This window comes from Spermophilus citellus (assembly GCF_964194105.1).
Source record: "Spermophilus citellus genome assembly, chromosome: 2".
Classification (NCBI taxonomy): Eukaryota; Metazoa; Chordata; class Mammalia; order Rodentia; family Sciuridae; genus Spermophilus; species Spermophilus citellus.
In genome coordinates this window covers 8,135,172-8,153,352 of record NC_138183.1, presented here as the reverse complement: position 1 = coordinate 8,153,352, position 18,181 = coordinate 8,135,172, and the positions used below count along the sequence as shown (strand labels likewise).

General features: G+C 58.7%; 1 protein-coding gene across 1 annotated transcript in view; it reads right to left on the bottom strand.

Annotated features, from left to right (window-relative positions):
* The window catches only part of NIBAN2 (niban apoptosis regulator 2), a 48,413-nt gene that overhangs the window by 13,775 nt on the left and 16,457 nt on the right, over positions 1 to 18,181 (bottom strand). The window contains exons 2-3 of the mRNA XM_081280825.1: positions 3,685 to 3,815; positions 105 to 233 (exon numbers count right to left, since the gene is read on the bottom strand). Of these exons, the coding sequence (XP_081136951.1) occupies positions 105 to 233; positions 3,685 to 3,815 (260 nt within the window). The remainder of the gene's footprint in view (positions 1 to 104; positions 234 to 3,684; positions 3,816 to 18,181) is intronic.

The window sequence follows — 18,181 nt, the reverse complement described above, 5'->3', positions numbered from 1 at the left end:
GGGAAGGCACCAAGATCTTGCTTTGGCCTAGACCACAGTGTGGGAAGATGGCAGGGGTGAGGGCCGGGGGCCTGGGGGCCGGGGGCCTGGGGGCCGCGCCTCACCACTTTGTTCTCGTACAGCACCAGCCCATAGTTGTGGGGCACCAGGCTGAAGCGGTTCCGCCACTTCTTGTTGTCCTCCTGATACTGGAAGAGGTTCCCCGAGAAGATGATGCGCTCCTCCAGTGGCACCTGTAGGCAGGAAGGGGCAGGGAGTGAGACCCTGGGCCTGCAAGGGAATGGGGTCTCCTTGGCTCTCATGCCTTGAGGGCACCCTCTGCTCCCACCCAGCCTTACCCAGGCCTCTTGGGGGACCTGCGTCTCACCCACTTGGCAGAAGAGCAAGGCTTAGGGAAGTGAAGGGGCTCTTCTGGGGGCCAGGCAGGGCAGTGGCGGCACAGGGACTCGGACCCAGGGCAGACACAGCCAACAGGGACTGGGTCTGAGAAGCAGGCTGCCTGCCCCAGCCACCCACCACTGCCACCTTGGCGCAGGGCAGTCACCCAGCTGGAAGGGACATGTCTACAAGCGAGAACCTCAAAGGCCCCAGTGTCCAAGCAAGTTTCTGCAGACTCTGGGCCTCGGTTCCCCTCAGAACTGCAGAACCTTGAACAAGGTGTATCCAGAGAGCCTCCCCAGTTCTGAAGCTGACCAACAGCTCCCCTGAATGTGGGTGGGAATAGAGGGGATCTCAGTCTGGGTGTGTTCGGTGTGTGCTCTTGGGGCTGGGGATTGAACCCAGGGGTGGTCTACTACTGAGCTACATCTCCAGCCACTCTCCCTTTTTTTTTTCTTTTTTTTTGAGAGAGGGTCTCACTAAGTTGCTGGTCTCGAACTTTCTATCCTCCTGCCTCCTGAGTCACTGGGATTACAGGCATGGGCCACAGCACCAGGCTGCACATGCTTAATGTTTGGCCAGTGACCTGTGTGGCCTGCAGACATGCCCAGACCTCCTGCAAAGCCTCCCTTTCCTCATCTGTAACATGAGGACAGTGGCACCTGGCAGCCACTATCAGGAGGAGTCAGGGTCCGTGTGACGGTCTCCCAGTTCCATGGACTGACTTGGGGGTGGGAACTTGGCTCTCTGAAGAGGGTCCTTGGAACAGGGGCGGGAACCCAAGCTGAAGCTATGGCCATCCAAGCACCCACTTCCTGAACAGACAAGTACCAGGAAGCTTCTAGAAAAGAGCCAAGAAGCCATGATGGAACAAGGGGGACTCAGGGTGGTCTAGTGCTGTTTCTCAGTAAATTCTGCTTGTTCTGTGACACATGCAGTTCCCTCTGTAAGAAAAACAACCATCGAAGCCCCTGCAGCGGAAGTGCAGGCCCTGCCTCCTGCCCCCGGGCCCTGCATGCTCCTTCTCCCCAGCTCCTCTGGAAGGACACTCCTGGAAAGGAAGGCCATTGTGCTCCAACAATAGGAGCCGCCAGGCTTCCTACCCTGGCTGAAAATATTTACAGGAAAAAAAATTTAAAAACTGCCCCCCTGCCGCCCCCCACCCCGTGGGCTGGCCCGAGTCAGAGCTCAGAGCAGCCGTCTATATTTAGACCACTGGAACCAGCCCTCCCACCGTCTTTTCCAGAAAAAGCAGCCAGAGTTGTCCTACCACCCTGGAAGACCCCTGCCTGCCCAGCTCGGCCAGGCCTCTTTGGTCTGTGAGCCCCCAGACCTAGGACGGGGTGGTCCCAGCTGTGCAGAGGCAGCTGGGCCAGGAGTCAGACTGGGCACCCACTGCCACGCCCACCCCAGAGCCTGGGCCACACACAATGGCTGCCTGGCTGCGGGTGTGGGTTTTATTTTGAAGACTTTCAAATGGCAAAGCTGTGTTTGGAGGGGAGGCCTGTGGGAAGGGGGACGGAACCAACAACCCAGGCAAGACTCTGCAAAGCTTCAGAGAGCCAGGGCTCCCGCCCCGCCCGGTCACCCATCGGAGAAGCTGGGCACATATCCCCTTGGAGCCCTGTGGGGGGACTGAATGAACTGTGTCCAGCACAGAATAACCACTGTCTTCATTTTTTCTTATTGCTGCTTTAGTTATTATTACTATTCTCATTTTTTTTTAATTTAAGTTGTAGATGGATGCAATACCTTTATTTTATTTATTTATTTATTTATTTTTGTGGTGCTGAGCATCCAACCCAGTGCCCCATGCGTGCTAGGCAAGCGCTCTGCCACTGAGCCCCAGCCGCAGCCCTTCATTTAATTTTTAATCATCACTGATTGTTTCTAATAAAAACGATCACTGTTATTATTCTGATTACTAATACTATTTTTTCTGGGCTGGAGGTAGAGTGCTTGCCTGAGGCCAGGGGTTCAATCCCAGCACCACAAAAACAAAACAAAAAAGAACAGTATTTCTTATTGTGATTAGGACTTCACATTGTGATGGGTTGGTGCCTGACAAAACAGACTCCCCACTTGGGGCTGGCCTCAGTCACTGTTTCCCTGCAGTGAGCACCCCTGTGAATGTGAAAGGCAGGATATGCATCACTGAGGATGGCCCCCACTTTTCTTGCGTTACTAGAACCTGGGCTGCCTGTGACCTTTCATTCTAGAAGGGGGAACGGCTCTGGCCCTGCTGACTTAGGCTGGACTCCAGGTCTCCTTTCCTGCCACACAGGTGCCACCTGCCAGACACCCAAGCCAGGCCACATCTGGACACCTCTGCTCCCTGCTGTCATGGGGTCCTAAAGTTGCCATGATACAAGGGGAAGAGACAGCCTTTTCTGGGTCCAAAAGCAAGGCACATGATGCTCTGGGGGACCCCAACACACTCCTGCCCTTTCTGTCCACTGCCCACTGGGCATGAGTAGAAAGGGCCTGTGCCAGGAGTCTGAAGCAGGCTCTGAGCCTGCCTCCCTTCCTGGGGAGTCATCCTGAGCACTGAGGGCTCAGGAGCCACCTGGCTGACCTGGTGGGCACCTCACTTCCATGGCATCAGCTTAGCCAATCCAATCTCCCAGAGGGAAGCCAGTGGTTGCCCTGCAGCATCAACCAGAGGTTAAGTAGTTACTACAGAGCCACGCCACTCCCTGCTCGTCACCCTCCCTGTGCCACCAGCCTGGCCAATCAGGGGGCAAAGAGTAGAGGTCACTGAAAGGGACTGATCCCATCCCTGGGACATGCAATGCCATCAAATAGGACTTCCTGGGTTGACAGAGGGATCCCTACACCATCCCCAAGGGAGTGACAGCTGGCTTCTCTCCCAAGTGTCAGCAGCTTCCAGCCGGGAACCCAGATCCCGACCCACATCCTGAATCCCTTCCCCACTCCAGGCTCTAGCCCCTCACCAGGGAGGTCAGAGTCCATTCCCCAGAGGCTTTGGGTGCCTCCGCCAACCCACACTGACCCCCAGGATGGAGCCGGGCAGCTTCTAATCTGACAGATATTTCCTGGGAAAATGCAATCCTGCTGCTGATGGGTACAATCACGAGGCTGATGACAATGATGGCACCAGCCAACACTCCCGAGCACCTTCCCTGCTGCAGCCACAGCTGCCCTGGGAAGAGGTGTCTCATCCCCCGGATAGAGCGGTAAACGGAGGCTCGTCGAGGGCAGCTGGCCTTGGATCTGCTACCAAGAGTCGGGCCCAGCTCCCACCATGAAGGGCGTGGGCAGCCGGAGACCCTCCGCGCCTCTCACCTTGCGCCAGAGCAGCTGTGCCTGCGGCAGCCCAGTGCCCTCGATCTCGTGGCGCATGCTGTTGAAGAGCGCCACGCCATACTGGTCCTCATAGAAATGCAGGAACTCCGTCAGGATCCTCCCGGTTTTCTCTGAAGGAGAGGAACAAACAGGCGTGAGCTGCTGTGGGAACCCACCCCCAAGCTCCTGCAGGCCTCGCTCCTTCTGAGGGCATCCCGGCCAACCGCATGCTGGCTGCGCAAGGCGGCCGCCAGGGGGAAGGGAGAACCTTATGGAACAGAATATGGGGAGTGGCACAGGCCCCTGAAAAGACGCCCGGCTTCACCAGAGACCAAATGCCAACCAAGCAAAACTACAAGGTCCCGTCAGACCAGCAGGGAAGCCCAGAAGCTGGAGAGCGGCTGGTGGCCCTGTGTGCAATGTGGAGGGTGCTGCGCCCTCTGCGTCCCTCGCTTACGCCTGAGGGGCAGTCCAGAGGCACCTGCCCTGAGGCAGGGCAGAAGCCAGAGGAGTGCAGCAAGCAGAGCGTCCACACAGGGCCAAGAGGCGGAGCAGATCTACATGGAGACCACAGACTGGGGTCGGGGAAGGCGGCACAGGCTGCCGAGAAGAGAAGGCAAGTCACAGAATCACACGTTGAATGGTGTCTCGTTAAAAAGGAGTCCAGGGCAGGAGGATCTCAAGTGTGAGGCCAGCCTCAGCAATTTAGTGAGACCCTGTCTCAAAAAATAAAAAGGGATGGGGGTGTAGCTCAGTGATACAGCATCCCTAGGTTTAGTCCTGAGAACTCGTGGGGGGAAGGATCACTCTGGGTGCAGGAGGTGGGAGGTTGTCATTTTCTCCCTTATTTACTTTTAACAGCATTTGAATTATTTTATAATCATGATTCCTTTAAAAATAGAAAATAAACACTAAAACAGTCTTCCACGGAGCGGTCTTTCTGCTTTTGCTGGCCATTTGCTTCTCTCTTCTGCTGAAGCAGTTCAGGCAGAGGGTGGGTCCTGGGACCTCCACCGTGGGCCTGGCTCTCAGAGCCCTGCTCTCGGCCCAGCAGGGCGTCCCCCCTCCAGATGCGGAGACTGAGGCCCAGGCAGGGCTGCGCGCGCCGAGGGGAGGGTTCCTGGCCCCAGAAGCCGCGGCCCGAGTCCGACCTTCCACGCAACTCCCCTCCCAGGCCTCAGTTTCCCCTCCACACCGGGAGCGCTGGACTCGGGGATAGACAGGCCCTGTTACCTCTGATGGACTTGGATTCCACGCTCCAAAGACCTGCTCCTTTCTCAAAGGAGAAGGAGCTGGCAGGACCCTGCCTGTCATGAGGCCAGTCACCTGGCTAGGTCAGCATTTCACTTAATCCCCAGGCTGTGAGGAAGGCCCTGTAACCTCTTTACAGAGGAGTCTGGGACCCAAAGAGGCAAAGTTGCTGGCACAGGTCAGACAGCCAGGGGTGAGGGGCCAGGATGCAGTTTGGGGACCCATCAGGGGCTGAGGCCAGGGAGGAGGGAGGGCTCAGGGTCTCTGGCTTTCTGAAGTACGCCTCGCCCAGCAGCTCTCCTCAGCATGGAGCAGTCAGCCCGCCACCCCTCCTGGACCCCGCCTGCCTGCGCACCCCATTGATGGGAGGAGGCCGGAGGGGGAACAAATGAGGAATTTGCTTTGATGCCTATTTTTCAAAAACCATAAACAATCAGAACCTCTCGGAGGCCATGGAATTGTTCTGGAAGAAGATGAAGCGGGGGAGGGACAGGAGAAAATGAATCGAGGTGGTGAAGAGACCAGCATGGACCCTCACGGTCACCATCCCCTGCAGCTGCCCCTGAGTGTCAACCCTGGGAACAAGCAGGTTCTAGACACATGATCCCAAAGGAACACGAGGACCCTGGGGAGCCAGCGCCATCACTGTCCCCATTAAGAGGTGAGAGGCTCCTGGACCCAGTGGTCTCCACCTGGGCTCTTCTGACCCCCAGAATCCTTGGGCCTATGGATCTCAAGGGCCCTTGGCCATGGCCCTGGGAGGCCCAGCCTGGCCCTGGGGCATCCACCCCCAGACAGGACTTCAATTCCTGAATGTCTGGAATCTGGGCCTCAACCTCAGGCCAGGAGGAAGCTGGAGAGGACTGGCTCAGGTCTGCCCAGCTACAATGGCTCCCAGCCGCAGGCTGCAGGATCCAAGGCGGGAGCAGCTCCGTTCATAAGGCCTGGACAGTGGAGGGACATGCGGACAAGTGCGCCAGGAGCAGGCCCAGCTCATCGAGGGGCGTCCAAGGCCCGGGTCAGGCAGGGCCATGGGGCAGAGAGGACGCCCAGGAGCCCGGAGGAAGTAAGAACCGGGAAGATGCTGTGGCCAGCGCCCACAGGGAGGGAGCCAGAGGCCGAGTGGAGGCTGAGCTTTGGGTCCCTGGGTCGGGCTGGTACTGCCAACAGGCGTAAAAGCACCTGGCAGAGGGGCCGGACAGGGCGGGAGGGCCAAGGGCAAAATCCATTCTCAATCCACCAGGCTGGGCGCCCAAGAGATGAGGGCCAGGTCCAGAGCAGGCAGCGTGGGAGAGGGAGAGGCCTGGGCAGAGCGGGAGGCGGAGCGATGGGCTGTACCCCAAAGGAAATGCAGCAGCCATGACCCCACCCCCAGCTGCCACCACAGGCGTTTCTTGCTCCCCAAACTCAGGCGCTGGGTAGCGCCGGATCCAAATTCAGATAAACCCACAACCTGAAATTCCAGAACCAAACAAGTGGGACAGTGGGGTTCCCCACGCCCAGCACTCCTGGAACTCGGGGCCCCTGGGTGGGGTGGAGGGGCGCCTGCCGGGGAAGGGTGAGGGCTGGAAGTGCCAGGTGAGGGTGGTGGCAGCATCCGCCAGGGATTCCAGGCAGAGAGGACGGAGGCCCAGCTGTGCCTGGGAACTTGGTATGCTCCGCATAAGCCTGGCAGCCCAGGGGCAGCTGGGAGGGAAGATGGCAGAGAACAGGGCCACGGGCTGGCTTCTTGGCACAGGCAGTCCTGAGCACATTCTTGAGAGATGTCCTCAGCCGGCTGGGAAGGAACTGCCACGTGCCTGGTACAAAGGAAGAGCCACAGAAACACGAGACGAAACATAGGGGTGCTCTGGGGGCCACCGGAACCCACAAGGCCAGCAGCACTCAGGGAAAGGACCCGGGTGGGCACCGTAGCCCTGGGGCATCAGGGAGGCCGAGCCGAACCACGTCCCCTGCCTGCCCAGCTCTCCGCCAAGACCCATCCAACCCCCTCACCTTGGGGTTCCTCGTCGGCCTGCCCTGTGAGCACTGCTCAGGACCCACTTCTCCCTGTCTTGCCACTCTGCAGCAGCCATCTCCAGGCAGCTGTCAGCCGAACATCCCACCCGCTGTCCCCATGTGGGTGTCCATGGGTGAGACAGTCCAGGAACCTGGGGCACCTTCTCTCCTCCACACCTGCTCACCGCTCTTCCTGTTCCCTCCCAGAGGAGACCCCACACAGCAGGGACTTGGGAAGACACCGGACAGCTTCGGGGACCAAGGCTCACCACCTTGAGGGGGCTTGACATCCAGAGGTCACACAGCAGATGGAGGCAACTGCAGCTCCAGCCGCTCGGCTGACCCCTCGTCCTGGTCCAGCCATTGCCCACAGGGCCCCACAGCGCGTCCCCACCCCAGAGGGAGCGAGGAAAGAAGCCGTGGCTCCCCTGAAGAGTAGGGCCCACCTCGTGGTCCTGGCCCAGGACCTGGGAGGCCACCGCTAAAGGACATGACACAATGACGCGGTGCTACAGAGGTACTGGGGTGGGGCAGCCTGCTTGTGCGCCAGCCCCACCCGCCCTCCTGCCAAATGCTCTCATCCTCCCTCCGCCATGACTCAGCCCAGGTACTGCTGCATGAGAAGCCGCGGTGGGGTTGGGGGACGGGCACAGTGGGCAGAGCCTTCCTCCAGCCTCCTGGTGAAGGCCAAAAGCCAGACCTGCAAGCTCCCAGCTCTCTCAGAGCCTCAAGTTCCTCATCTGTGAAATGGGCATCCCAGAACCCATTCCCTCTGCTCTGCAGAATGCAGACGGCCGGTGATAGTCTCTGCCCGGGGCCGCCCCAAATCCTGAACGCTATTGCCAATCCCTAATAGCGCTCAGCTCGCAGTAACAGTGGTTAGAGACTGTCTGGCATTTTTATTAGCAAGTGTAACTTTTATTGTTTAAGAAAAAAAAAAAAAGATTTTTTTTTCCCTAAAAGAACCAAGACAAATAATGACAATGATGGGCGGCGGGTCTTCAAAAGTCAAGAGATCAGACCAAGGGAGCGCCCACAGCAGAGGCGGGGTGGAGAAGCAGGCAGGCAGGGCCTCGTGTGTGTGTGTGTGTGTGTGTGTGTGTGTGTGTGTGTGTGTGTCCCCTCCTCCGCCCCCAGGAACCCAGGTCCCCTGACTATGCTTAACCTCTGCCAGTGCCCAGAGCCATTAACCGTGCCTCTCTGGGTCCCTCGCCAGCAACACCCCCAGCATTAGCAGGGAAGCTTGCCCACTCAGGGCAGGGCCCACCCATTCTCTGCCCCAACACACAGATTCTTCCAGTGGCCCCCACCGGAACACAGGTCAGTGAAAACCCTGCTTCACGGAGCGTCCACCTGGGCTTGGGGAGTCTCCCAGCTCACGAGTGGGCATTTCATATTGTCAGTCAACACAACCGCCTGCACCCGTGTGGGTTGCTCCACCTGCCTCTGGTCCTGGGTCCCTTGTTAGCCTGAAAGGACAGCTGGTGAACTCTGGGGGCAGAGCTGAGTGCCACCAACCTCAGGACACCACTGCCCATCTGAACTTCTGTCTCCAGTCTCGATGTCACAGCTAACAGGGTTGAGGGCTGGGTAGACAGCTCTGAAAAAGACACTTCCTGGGACATGGGGCCAGGGCAAAGCACCCGCACCCTCACCCTGTCGCAGGGCTTGGTTTGCAGCCAGGAGTAGAATCTTCCAGCAGGCTGGTGCACACTGGGTGCTCTGGGGACCTTACCGTGACTGGACCCATCTCTCCAAGGACACCCTCTGGTGCTGTGGAGGGTAACCCTGAGGGCCCCTCTCCAGCCAGCCCTACTAACTGGCCCCAGAACTCCCAGGGCTCACCGTGCCTGCCTACCCACTAAGGACGGACCCCACTTAACACTCACAGTATTATTATCTCCATTCTACTGGGTTTTGTTTTTTTTTTTTTTTTTGATACCGGGGATTGAACCCAGGGGCACGTGACCACTGAGCCACATCCCCAGCTCTATTTGTATTTTATTTAGAGACAGGGTCTTGCTGGGTTGCTTAGTGTCTCACTGTTGCTGAGGCTGGCTTTGAACTTGTGGTCCTCCTGTCTCAGCTCCCAAGCCGCTGGGATCACAGGTGCACACCACTGCTCCCCGCTCCATTTTACATTTTGCACCGCTCAGAAGGGAACAGAAGTGGGTTTCAAACCTTGGCTTAGTGCGTTCCCAGATTCCCCCATCCCACAAAGCCTCCCCACCCCAGTGTCCCCTCATGTGGCATTGCTACAATTTCCAAGGTAGGGCTTCATCTTCTCTTCTTGCTGGGTCCTTGTCCAGTCCCAAGGAGAGGCAAAGCAGGCATTATCATCCCCATTTCATAGGGGAAACTGAGGCTCAGAGAGCCGAGGTCACTTTCCCAAGGTCACACCGGGGCAGGCACAGAGTCGGAGCAGAAACGCAGGCCTTCAACCTCCACTTGCTCCCATCTTGCCAGAGCAGCAGGGAATCTGCCCACCCACTGGGTCCTCTCGGGCCTCCAGGTCCTAACTCTAAAACGGGTGGGTGGGTCTCTGTCGCCTCAGCTGACCTAAAATCTTAACAACAATCTAATCAGCGCTGCCCTGGCCTCAGGAGCTGACCACGATGCTGGCCTCAGCACCTCCTCGGAGTGGCTGGTGACTCAGTCTGACCAGGGCTAACCGCAGCCACCTCATGCTGGACAGAAGGGCTGCGGGACGGGGGGTGATGGGGCACCATCTCCACAGGGGCATGCAGGCTCTGGTTGGAGTCCCAACTGTCACCTACCAGCTGTGTGGCCTCAGCCAAAGCACTTCCCCCTCTCTGAGCCAGTGTCCCCCTCTGCAAACTGGAGGTAGCAGGACCTGCCTCCCAGGGTTCTGAGAAGATGATGCCTGACTAGAAGGAGGCACAGCATGGGGGCTCCTAGAAAGTGCCTCTGATCCCAGGTCCTCCAGCCCAGGGAGAGGCCCCTGAAACCGAGGCTGAGCCACCCCCAACCTGGCTCAGCCCCACGCCCAGCAGCCAAGCACCCGGAAGAACACTCATCTCTGGTTCTCCAATCTGACAATGTTAAGGATCATGCTACTTCCTGTGGTGATAGCGGGGACTGAGCAGGAACTGGGGAGGCCCCCGGGCAGCCTGAAGTTCCCTGGAGCCTGGGGAGCTGGGGACAGGGAGCTGGGGACAGGGTGCTGGGCCCACTGTGCAGATGGGAAAAATGAGGCTCATACAGAAGACTTGCTGAGCTGAGTCTGGGAAGGAGTGCAGAGTCCCTGGGGAGCGTCCCTAGATAGCTATGTCCCCAAGGGTCTAGGACACTAGGTGAAGGAGCGCCTGCTCTGTCCTCTCATGGCCTCCCCGGGCCAGTGCATGGCACAGCTTGTTCCACCTGGATCATCATCCCCCAAATCCAACCCGACCCTGGGACAGGCAGGAGCAGGACCAGGAGTGTTTCTGACAAGGAGACCGTGGAGCCCGGGGAGCCCTCCCATCTCCTACTGAGCCACAGCAGAAGCCAAATCTGAACCCAGCTCCCAGCCCCAGAGCCAGAGCCTGAGTCCCCACTCCACCCTGATGGCTGGGCATAGGGACAAGGAAGACCATCTCCAGCCCAATCATATCCAGCCTCATGTCAACCATGGGCTTCCCATCAGCCCCAGCCCTGGTTTGGCCCTAGCTCAGTGCACCAGGCCAGGCCCATCCCTGAAGTCACCCAGTCCCTCCAGTGGGCTCAGGGACACACCTCACCCATAAGGCCCAGCCCCAGTTTCAGGGTTTCAGAGCTGAGAGGTTTGTCGACTGAAACCAGGCAGGTAACAGTAGCCTGGAGGGTAGGGCAGACTCAGAACCTGCCTGCCTGGTTCCTGGAGCAGGTCCAGGGTGGGGAGGTTGGGGAGGCAGCCAGGGGCACTGACCCCACCCACCCCACACCCAGGGGACAGCAGAGGTGGAGTGGGGGCAGGGGCTCAGTTTGTCATCACATCAGGATGTCACGAAGTTGTCCAAAGGACCACCCTGAGCCAGGTGTGGTAAACACCTGTGATCCAGCAACTCAGCAGGCTGAAGCAGGAGGATCACAAGTTTCAGCCAGCCTGGGCAACTTAGTGAGACCCTGTCTGAAAATTAAAAAATAAAAAGGGCCGGGGATGTGGCTCAGGGGGTAGTGCGCCCCTGGGTTCAACCTCTGTAGGACCAAAGACAAAACAGGGCCACCGTTGCCTGGGACAGCAAGGGAACCTCAAGTCTAGAGAGGTGGTGACACTCTCCCAGGGTCTCAGAGCACACTGTGACAGAGCTGGGCTGGCAGGCCAGGTCCCCACGCCACGCCCAGGCCCTTCCACCTGACCACCGACTCTATCAGCTGACAGCAGCCCCATGGTGCCCGCTGCACAATTCTTCCACTTTACGGAGGAGCACGCTAAGGCTCAGAGAGGCTAAGTGACTTCCCCAGCAACACTCAGCCCAGAGCAGTCGGAATCTAACATAGAACCAAAGTTTGGGCAAATCCACCTCCCACCCACCACCAGACTGCCAGCCCTGGACACAGAACCTCCCCACAGCTCTGGCCCTGTGGGTGGCCTCTCTCAGAAAGGCTGACACAGGGCCCCACTTGGGACCTGTAATCAGGTGGGAGGCCGGGAGGAGGGGTAATGACAGGCTCCATCAGCCAGCAGGAGACGGGGCAGGCAGGGGCCCATGAGAGCCTGAGCTAGCAGCCAGGACCCTGCAGAGCCCAGCCAGCCAGGTGGGCAGGGGAGCCAAGGCCCCCAGCCAGTGCACTTTGTTCAGAAGGGGACAATGCCAGGAAGGGTGAGGGACTGCAGCAGGCCAGTCTGTAAGCTGCCCTGGAGGAAGGGCACCCAACACCTGTCCAGCAATGGCAGGTCCTTGGACCCCACTTCTGGGCCCCCAAGGAACAAGACCTGCTGGGTTCCTGCCCTAGCCACCCTCTGCTCCCCAGTGCGAGGCCACCAAGGTGAGCCGTGCCTCCTCACGGACCAGGGCCCAGTCAAAAGGCTGGCACAGTTCAGCCCAGCCTGCGCCCCCGGCCGGCCACTCCTATCTCAGGCCCCATCCTGGTCCCTGGTTCTTCCCACACACGGCAGCAGAGGGGAGGAAGCCTGACCACTTGGAACCTTCCATGGCTCCCACTGCCTTTGGGAAAAAGCTAATCTAATCTGGCCCAGGGCCTGAGGGTCTGGGGCCTTGCACAGGCTGCTCCCGGGTCTGTGGAGCTCACTCCCAGCTCTACCTGCACCAGTCCCTTGCCCAGAAAGACCCCAAGTTGGGCAGGTGTCCTCCACCTACTCTAGAGCCCCGGGGCCTGCTGCTGGGTGAGGCCTGTTCCTGTGTGACCCCAGCAGGCAGCACACACTGCACCTGCAACAGGGCCTCTGCAGAAGGGAACCCAGGTCCTGGGCAGGGACAGCAACCCTGAGCCAGAGCCACCCCAAAGGGAGCCAGCCCCCCTGAGCAAAAGGCTCCAGAGGTGCCCGAGACGCTCACCCCAGGAAGGAGGCTAGCCCAGCCCGGGGCCTTGGCCAGTCCTGGGGTGAGGGAGCAGCACAGCACTGTCCTTTCCTGGGAAGGTGACTGCAGCCTCAGCTGTCCTGAAGGGACCCTCTGCTGGGTCGCCCCTTCCCCGACACCAGCTTTTAATGAGAAAAACCCTCTTCCCACAAACACAGCAACCACAGCACAACCAGGCCGGGTAAGGATAGTCATGGGCCATGTGTGCACGTGTGCGGGCAGCTACTGCATGCTGGGGACTTCGTGTGTCCAGAGGTCATGCCCGACTCTCAAAACCGCCAATGAGCTGGGCCTGTGCCTGTAATCCCAGGGGCTCCAGAGGCCGAGGCGGGAGGATTACAAGTTCGAGGCCAGCCTTGGCAACTTAGTGAGGCCCTAAGCAACTTAGCAAGACTCTGTCTCAAAAATAAAAAGATCTGGGGATGTGCCTCCATGGTGAAGCACGCCTGGGCTCAACCCCTGGGGAAAAAAAGTCCAGAGAAGGGCAGTCAGGAAAGGAAGGCCTGGGCAGCTGAGCAGCTCCGCTGGGCCACGGCAGGTGACGGGCCATGCTAGCCAGAGACCCCATGCTTACAAGTGGCTAGAACTGTGTGGACTGCACCGCCTGACGTGGGCCCTGACTGAGCCCAGGACTGACTGAGAAGTGCCCGTGAGGAAGCACAGTGTAAGGCCAGGGACGCGGCCACGGTTGGCCAGCTTCACTAGGGCTCCACCCCAGGCAAGCTGACCTAGACTCTAAGGCCGTGGAAACATCTAGAAGACCACGAGATGCGCTTCTTAAAGGATCCCGCAGGACCTGAAGGCCCAAGGACCATGTTTACTCACTCATGGCAGGGCCCAGGGGGCTGCAAACAGGGTTCACCGAATTGAATCTGAGATGCAGGATCTGAGTGGGGCCCCTTTCCCTCTCCTCCCAGGGCCATGGCCGTGTCCTAGTTTCCTACCTACAGCAGCTGGGTGTTCCTGCTCCCTGCTTTCCTGGCGCCGGCGAGGACACCCCTCCCTCATTCCCAGGTCCCAAATCCCAGTCAGACTTCAAGCCCCTGCTCGCACATCGCCTCCTCCTCCGGAGGTTCATCATTTCCCCATTTGCATATAATTTTAATACTAATAACTGCAACAGGAGTCAATGCATGTCACAGCCCAGGGCCAGCACCGAGGAAGCTCCTAGTACTTGTTAACCTACTGCCAACGTCATTTCACGGAGCCCCCACCCAGACAAATGATTAAACCCATTCTAGTAATGAGGAATCTGAGGCTCAGAGAGGGTAAGTGACTTACCCAGCATCACGCAGGGAAAAACAACACTGGGATGCGAACTCCAGTCAGCTTTGGTTCCCTGCTCTCTCTCAGCACTAGAACTGTGTCCCAAGGGAGAAGCAGCTCAGAAATAAGAGTTGACTCTGTTAGGTCATTCTTCTTTTGACTGGCAGCTCCCCAGGTCAGAGTGGTGGCTTATTCACAACTCTCCAGAACCTTGCATGACACAGGCCTTGGGAGAGGAGGCAAATATGTTCCAGGGATGAGTGTAAATCAAGGAGCAAACCCTGAGCTCAGAATAGATTCTCTGGGCCTTAGTTTCCTCATCTGTACCCATGGCTGGGTACAGTGGTGAACACTTGTAATCCCACCTACTCAGGAGGCTGAGGTAGGAGGATCACAAATTCAAGGCTAGACTCAGCAACTTAGTGAAACTCTCAAAGTGAAAATGGTGAAGATGTAGCTCAGTGATAGAGTTCTTCCTAGCATGGACAAGGCCCTGGGTTCCAACCCAGAACTGCAATATTAATAACAACAGTTCATAAAAATAAAATAGATGTAATATCATATTCCCCCTACCTCACACAGTGGCTGAGGGACCCCAGAAGAGGTTGGCTTTTGTTCACAGTAGTCAAAGGGCCGAGTGGGCCATGGAGAGGCACAGAGTCACTATTTTAACCCCTGGCACTGGTCAAATCTTCCTGGTACAACCCCTCAATAATGAGTTGGCCACATACCCCGATGGCAGGTGCTGGGCCTGGAGACAGAGGGCCCCCTGAGATCAAGCCTACCATGCTTCAGACAGGGGATCTGAGGCTGGGAACTGGGGAAGCAGCCATCCAGGGTCCCATCACCCTAGGGGGGCTGCCTTCCCTGAGACTAATAGGGGAAAGGGGTTGTGGGACGTTCGCACCCAGAGGGAAACCGGGTCTGCTCTTGGGGTCTCGACTGGACTGTCTTCTCAGTGCCTGCCCCTCCTCCCGGCCAATTCTTTCTCCTCCACAGGCTTAAAAGCCCCCTTCTCAGGCCGTCCCCACAGACAGTCTCCGTGATCACAGCCCCTGGCCTTCTTTGGCGCTTGGCTGAAATTCACGCGTGGCTTGTGAATGGCTCCTTCAGCCCCAGCTCCCCACAGACGCAACCAGGGCTCCCAAGCACCCAGCCCCTGCTCTGCCCAAGTGGGTGCTCCAGACAGGTGCTGAGCCAGCAACCCCCAGGGGAAGGTCATCCAGCTTCAGGTGCCAATGTGGCTGCCTAGGAGGCCACCGCGGCCTGGGAAGGGGTCTGAGGGCTGAGACGGGCTGGGTCTCCTCATCCCAAAGGCAGAGTGGGGCAGGGGGCGCGGCCGGGGGTCAGCGGGATTCTCACAAAGCTGCCTTCAAAATTCTTCTCAGCTGGCAAATATTTACCAGGGCTCAGCAGGTCTCTGCGGAAGGGGAGCTTGGAGACAGGAGGGCCTGAGGGGTGGAGAGGGCGGGCTGAGAAGCCCAGGAAAAAGCTCAGAGAAGAGGGCTGCCCCAGACCCGCCTGCCAGGACTGCCCTTTACACCTCGGGCCTCAGTGGGAGGCAGAGTCCCATCCTGACACAAACAGCAGCAAACAAAGGCCCTCTCATCCCCTCCAGCCCCCTCCGCCTGCCCAAGCAGCCCTGAGCCCTCAGCCTCCAGCTGGCCGCGTGTCCCGGAACCCAGGACACAGCATCCCTTCACTTTGGGGAGGGCAGGAAGGGGTGCCAAACCCCCAGCATCTCACGCAGAGCAGGACAGGCCCACCCTAGGCCTGCCCCGGGGCTGGCTCTGGGCCCACACTCAGAGAGCTCTGAGCTGCAAGTCCCGGGAGCAGGCTCCCAGAGCTGCCATCCACTCCAGGCCCACCATGGCCAAGGCCCACCAGAGGCAGCCTGTGGATGCCAGGGCTGCAAGGTGTCCCAGGAGACCCAACCATGTGTGACATCCCTCCTGCTCACTGCTCAGCCCCACACATGCCCAGCCTGGCAGCCAGACGGACATGGGGACACATGTGGCTTTGTGGCCTCGCTTCTCTGAGCCTTGATTCTCTGCGCACTGGGGATAATGACACCATCGTGGACATCAGGACTGGACGTCCTCGTGGGGCACAGAGCAGGCAGCTGACCCACTACAGTAGCGCACACACCACCCCCATTCTGTCCGCACTGGTCCTCCAGTCCCGCTAATCTGTGCGCCTACGCATGGTGCTGGGATTGAAGCCCGGGTCTTGCGCACGCGAGGCTAGCAGTCTGTCACTGAGGTGCCCCAGGCCCCAGATCTTCTCCTCAGCTGCGTCCTCCACCTCTGCTACTTTGTCATCTCCCTCATCCCCACAAGTGCCTGAGCCCTCCTAACCAGGGACCTGGCCACTTGTCACACTGGCCCCAGCTCAGACCAGAGCACCAAGGCTGGAGCAGGGGCCAAGGGCACTCTGCCACAGCACATGGACACTGGAGGTGCCCACTGCTGGAGCTCCCACTACCGACTTGCACTCTGCGCCTGCCCTGGAGTCAGGCCTAGAGATGCCCAGGCGGAGCTCAGAACACCCTTCACCCAGGATGCTTCCCGGAGCGGCCTGAGAGCCACACCACCACCAGTCCCACTGCATCAGACAGGCCACTGCCACCAAGAGGCAGGGGCACAGGACAGAACCAGCCCACCATCTACATCCTCCATGGGCCAGCTTAGGACAGACCAAAATGGCGGCAGGGCCAAGGCCTCTTTCTCCTGGTGCCAGGAGAGGTTCTGTGTTGTCCTGGTTCATTCGCTCAGCAACCATGGGAACTGGGCACTCAGGAGAGGAGGGCAGACCCCCTCTTGGGGGGGGACCTTCCAGACAGTGGGGCCACCTGAGAACCACAGAGATGCCACCAGGGGAGGAGGAGGCTGTGCGGAGAGGTGCCGTGCGGACCAGAAGCCGCATGTGAGAGGGCAGCTGCTGCTCTGAAAACACGGACGGAACCTCCCAGGCCCAGGGCAGTCCACGGGACAGTGAGGTCAAGGTTCTGAAATAGACCTCCGCGCAAACGCTGGCAGGAGACTTGGAGCATGTGGCTTCCTTCTCCTAGGGGAAAAAAAGGCGTCCCCACCCTGCCGGGTTGTTACGGGGATTCAAGGACCCGAATCGTCCAGGAGGCCCAGCAGCGAACGAGGGCTTGTGTGAACAGGGACAAGGGCTGCGGCTGAAGAGTGTCCCCCATCCGGTCTGCGTGGTGGTGGCCAGGAGATGAGTGCTAGGAGTGGCACCGTCACAGTGCTGGTGGCCATCTTCTGTGCTGTGCTTCCTGCTGTGAAATGGGGACCAGCAAAGGGCAACTGCTCAGCGGGGACCAGCCCCTCTGCAGAGCAGCCTAGGGACGGGGTGACACGGCCGGGTCCGTCTATCTGGGCCTTTCCTTTCAGAGGTTGATCAGAAAGGGGAAGTGGAGGGGGAAACCTCAGTGAAGGCTCCCGAGAGCAAACCCAGAACCCACAGGCAGCGAGCCTTGGCCGACCACAGCCTGAACCCAGGCCCAGGTGGAGGGGCCTGCCCGTCCTCCTCCCCTCAGCATCTCCAGAGAAGCTGGTTTGCCACCCCAGAGATGGCACCAGCAGGGAAATCAAGGCCTCTGAGTCCTAGTTCAGCTGTCACCAATTCACGTGTGGCCCTGGACAAGCCTTTGTCTCCCCAGGCTCCTGCTTCCCAAAGCTGCCTTCCAGCTCCCTGGGGGGCTGTGGCAGGAGACTCTCTCAAGCTCAGGAGTTCAAGGTTGGCCTCAGTAACTTAGTGAGACCCCATCTAAAAATAATAATAATAATTAAGAAAAAAGAAAGGAAGGAAGGAAGGAAGGAAGGAAGGAAGGAAGGAAGGAAGGAAGGAAGGAAATACGTCTAAGGCTTCAATGTTAAGTTTCAGGCTCGCACAGAAGGCCGCGAAGCCAAGAGGGCTGGACCAGGTAAGGGATGCGACTGGAAAGGAGAGAGGACTTGCTGCCCAGCTCCAACCAGAGCTGGCTCATTCCCGGGAAGACACGCCGGGGAAGCCCAGCTGCAGCCCTGCCCTGGCCACACTGCAGTCCGTTTGCAAGTGACCCACAGAAGACAAAATATCATCCAGGGAGGGCTCTCTCACTGTCTCAGCTGCCCAGGACAGTGACGCCAGAGGCAAGGGAACCTATCACAGGAGGTGTGCAAGCAGAGGCTGGAGAGGATCCTGCCCCGGAGGGAGGTCAGCAGTGAAAACACGCATTTCAGCATTTCAGGACCAGACAGAGCCAGCCCGACCACGGCTTACAATCTTCCCCAATCTCAGTTTCTTTAGCCACAAAATGGGTGTGAAAATAGCACCCACAGTGGGGTCTTGCAAAAACCAAACCAGATGATGCAGGAGGAGGGCCTGGCACCCTGCCCGACAGATGCCTGATAAATGCCATGGCTATTCCAATAAAGACCAGGAACTAATATGTGCCAGTTACTGTG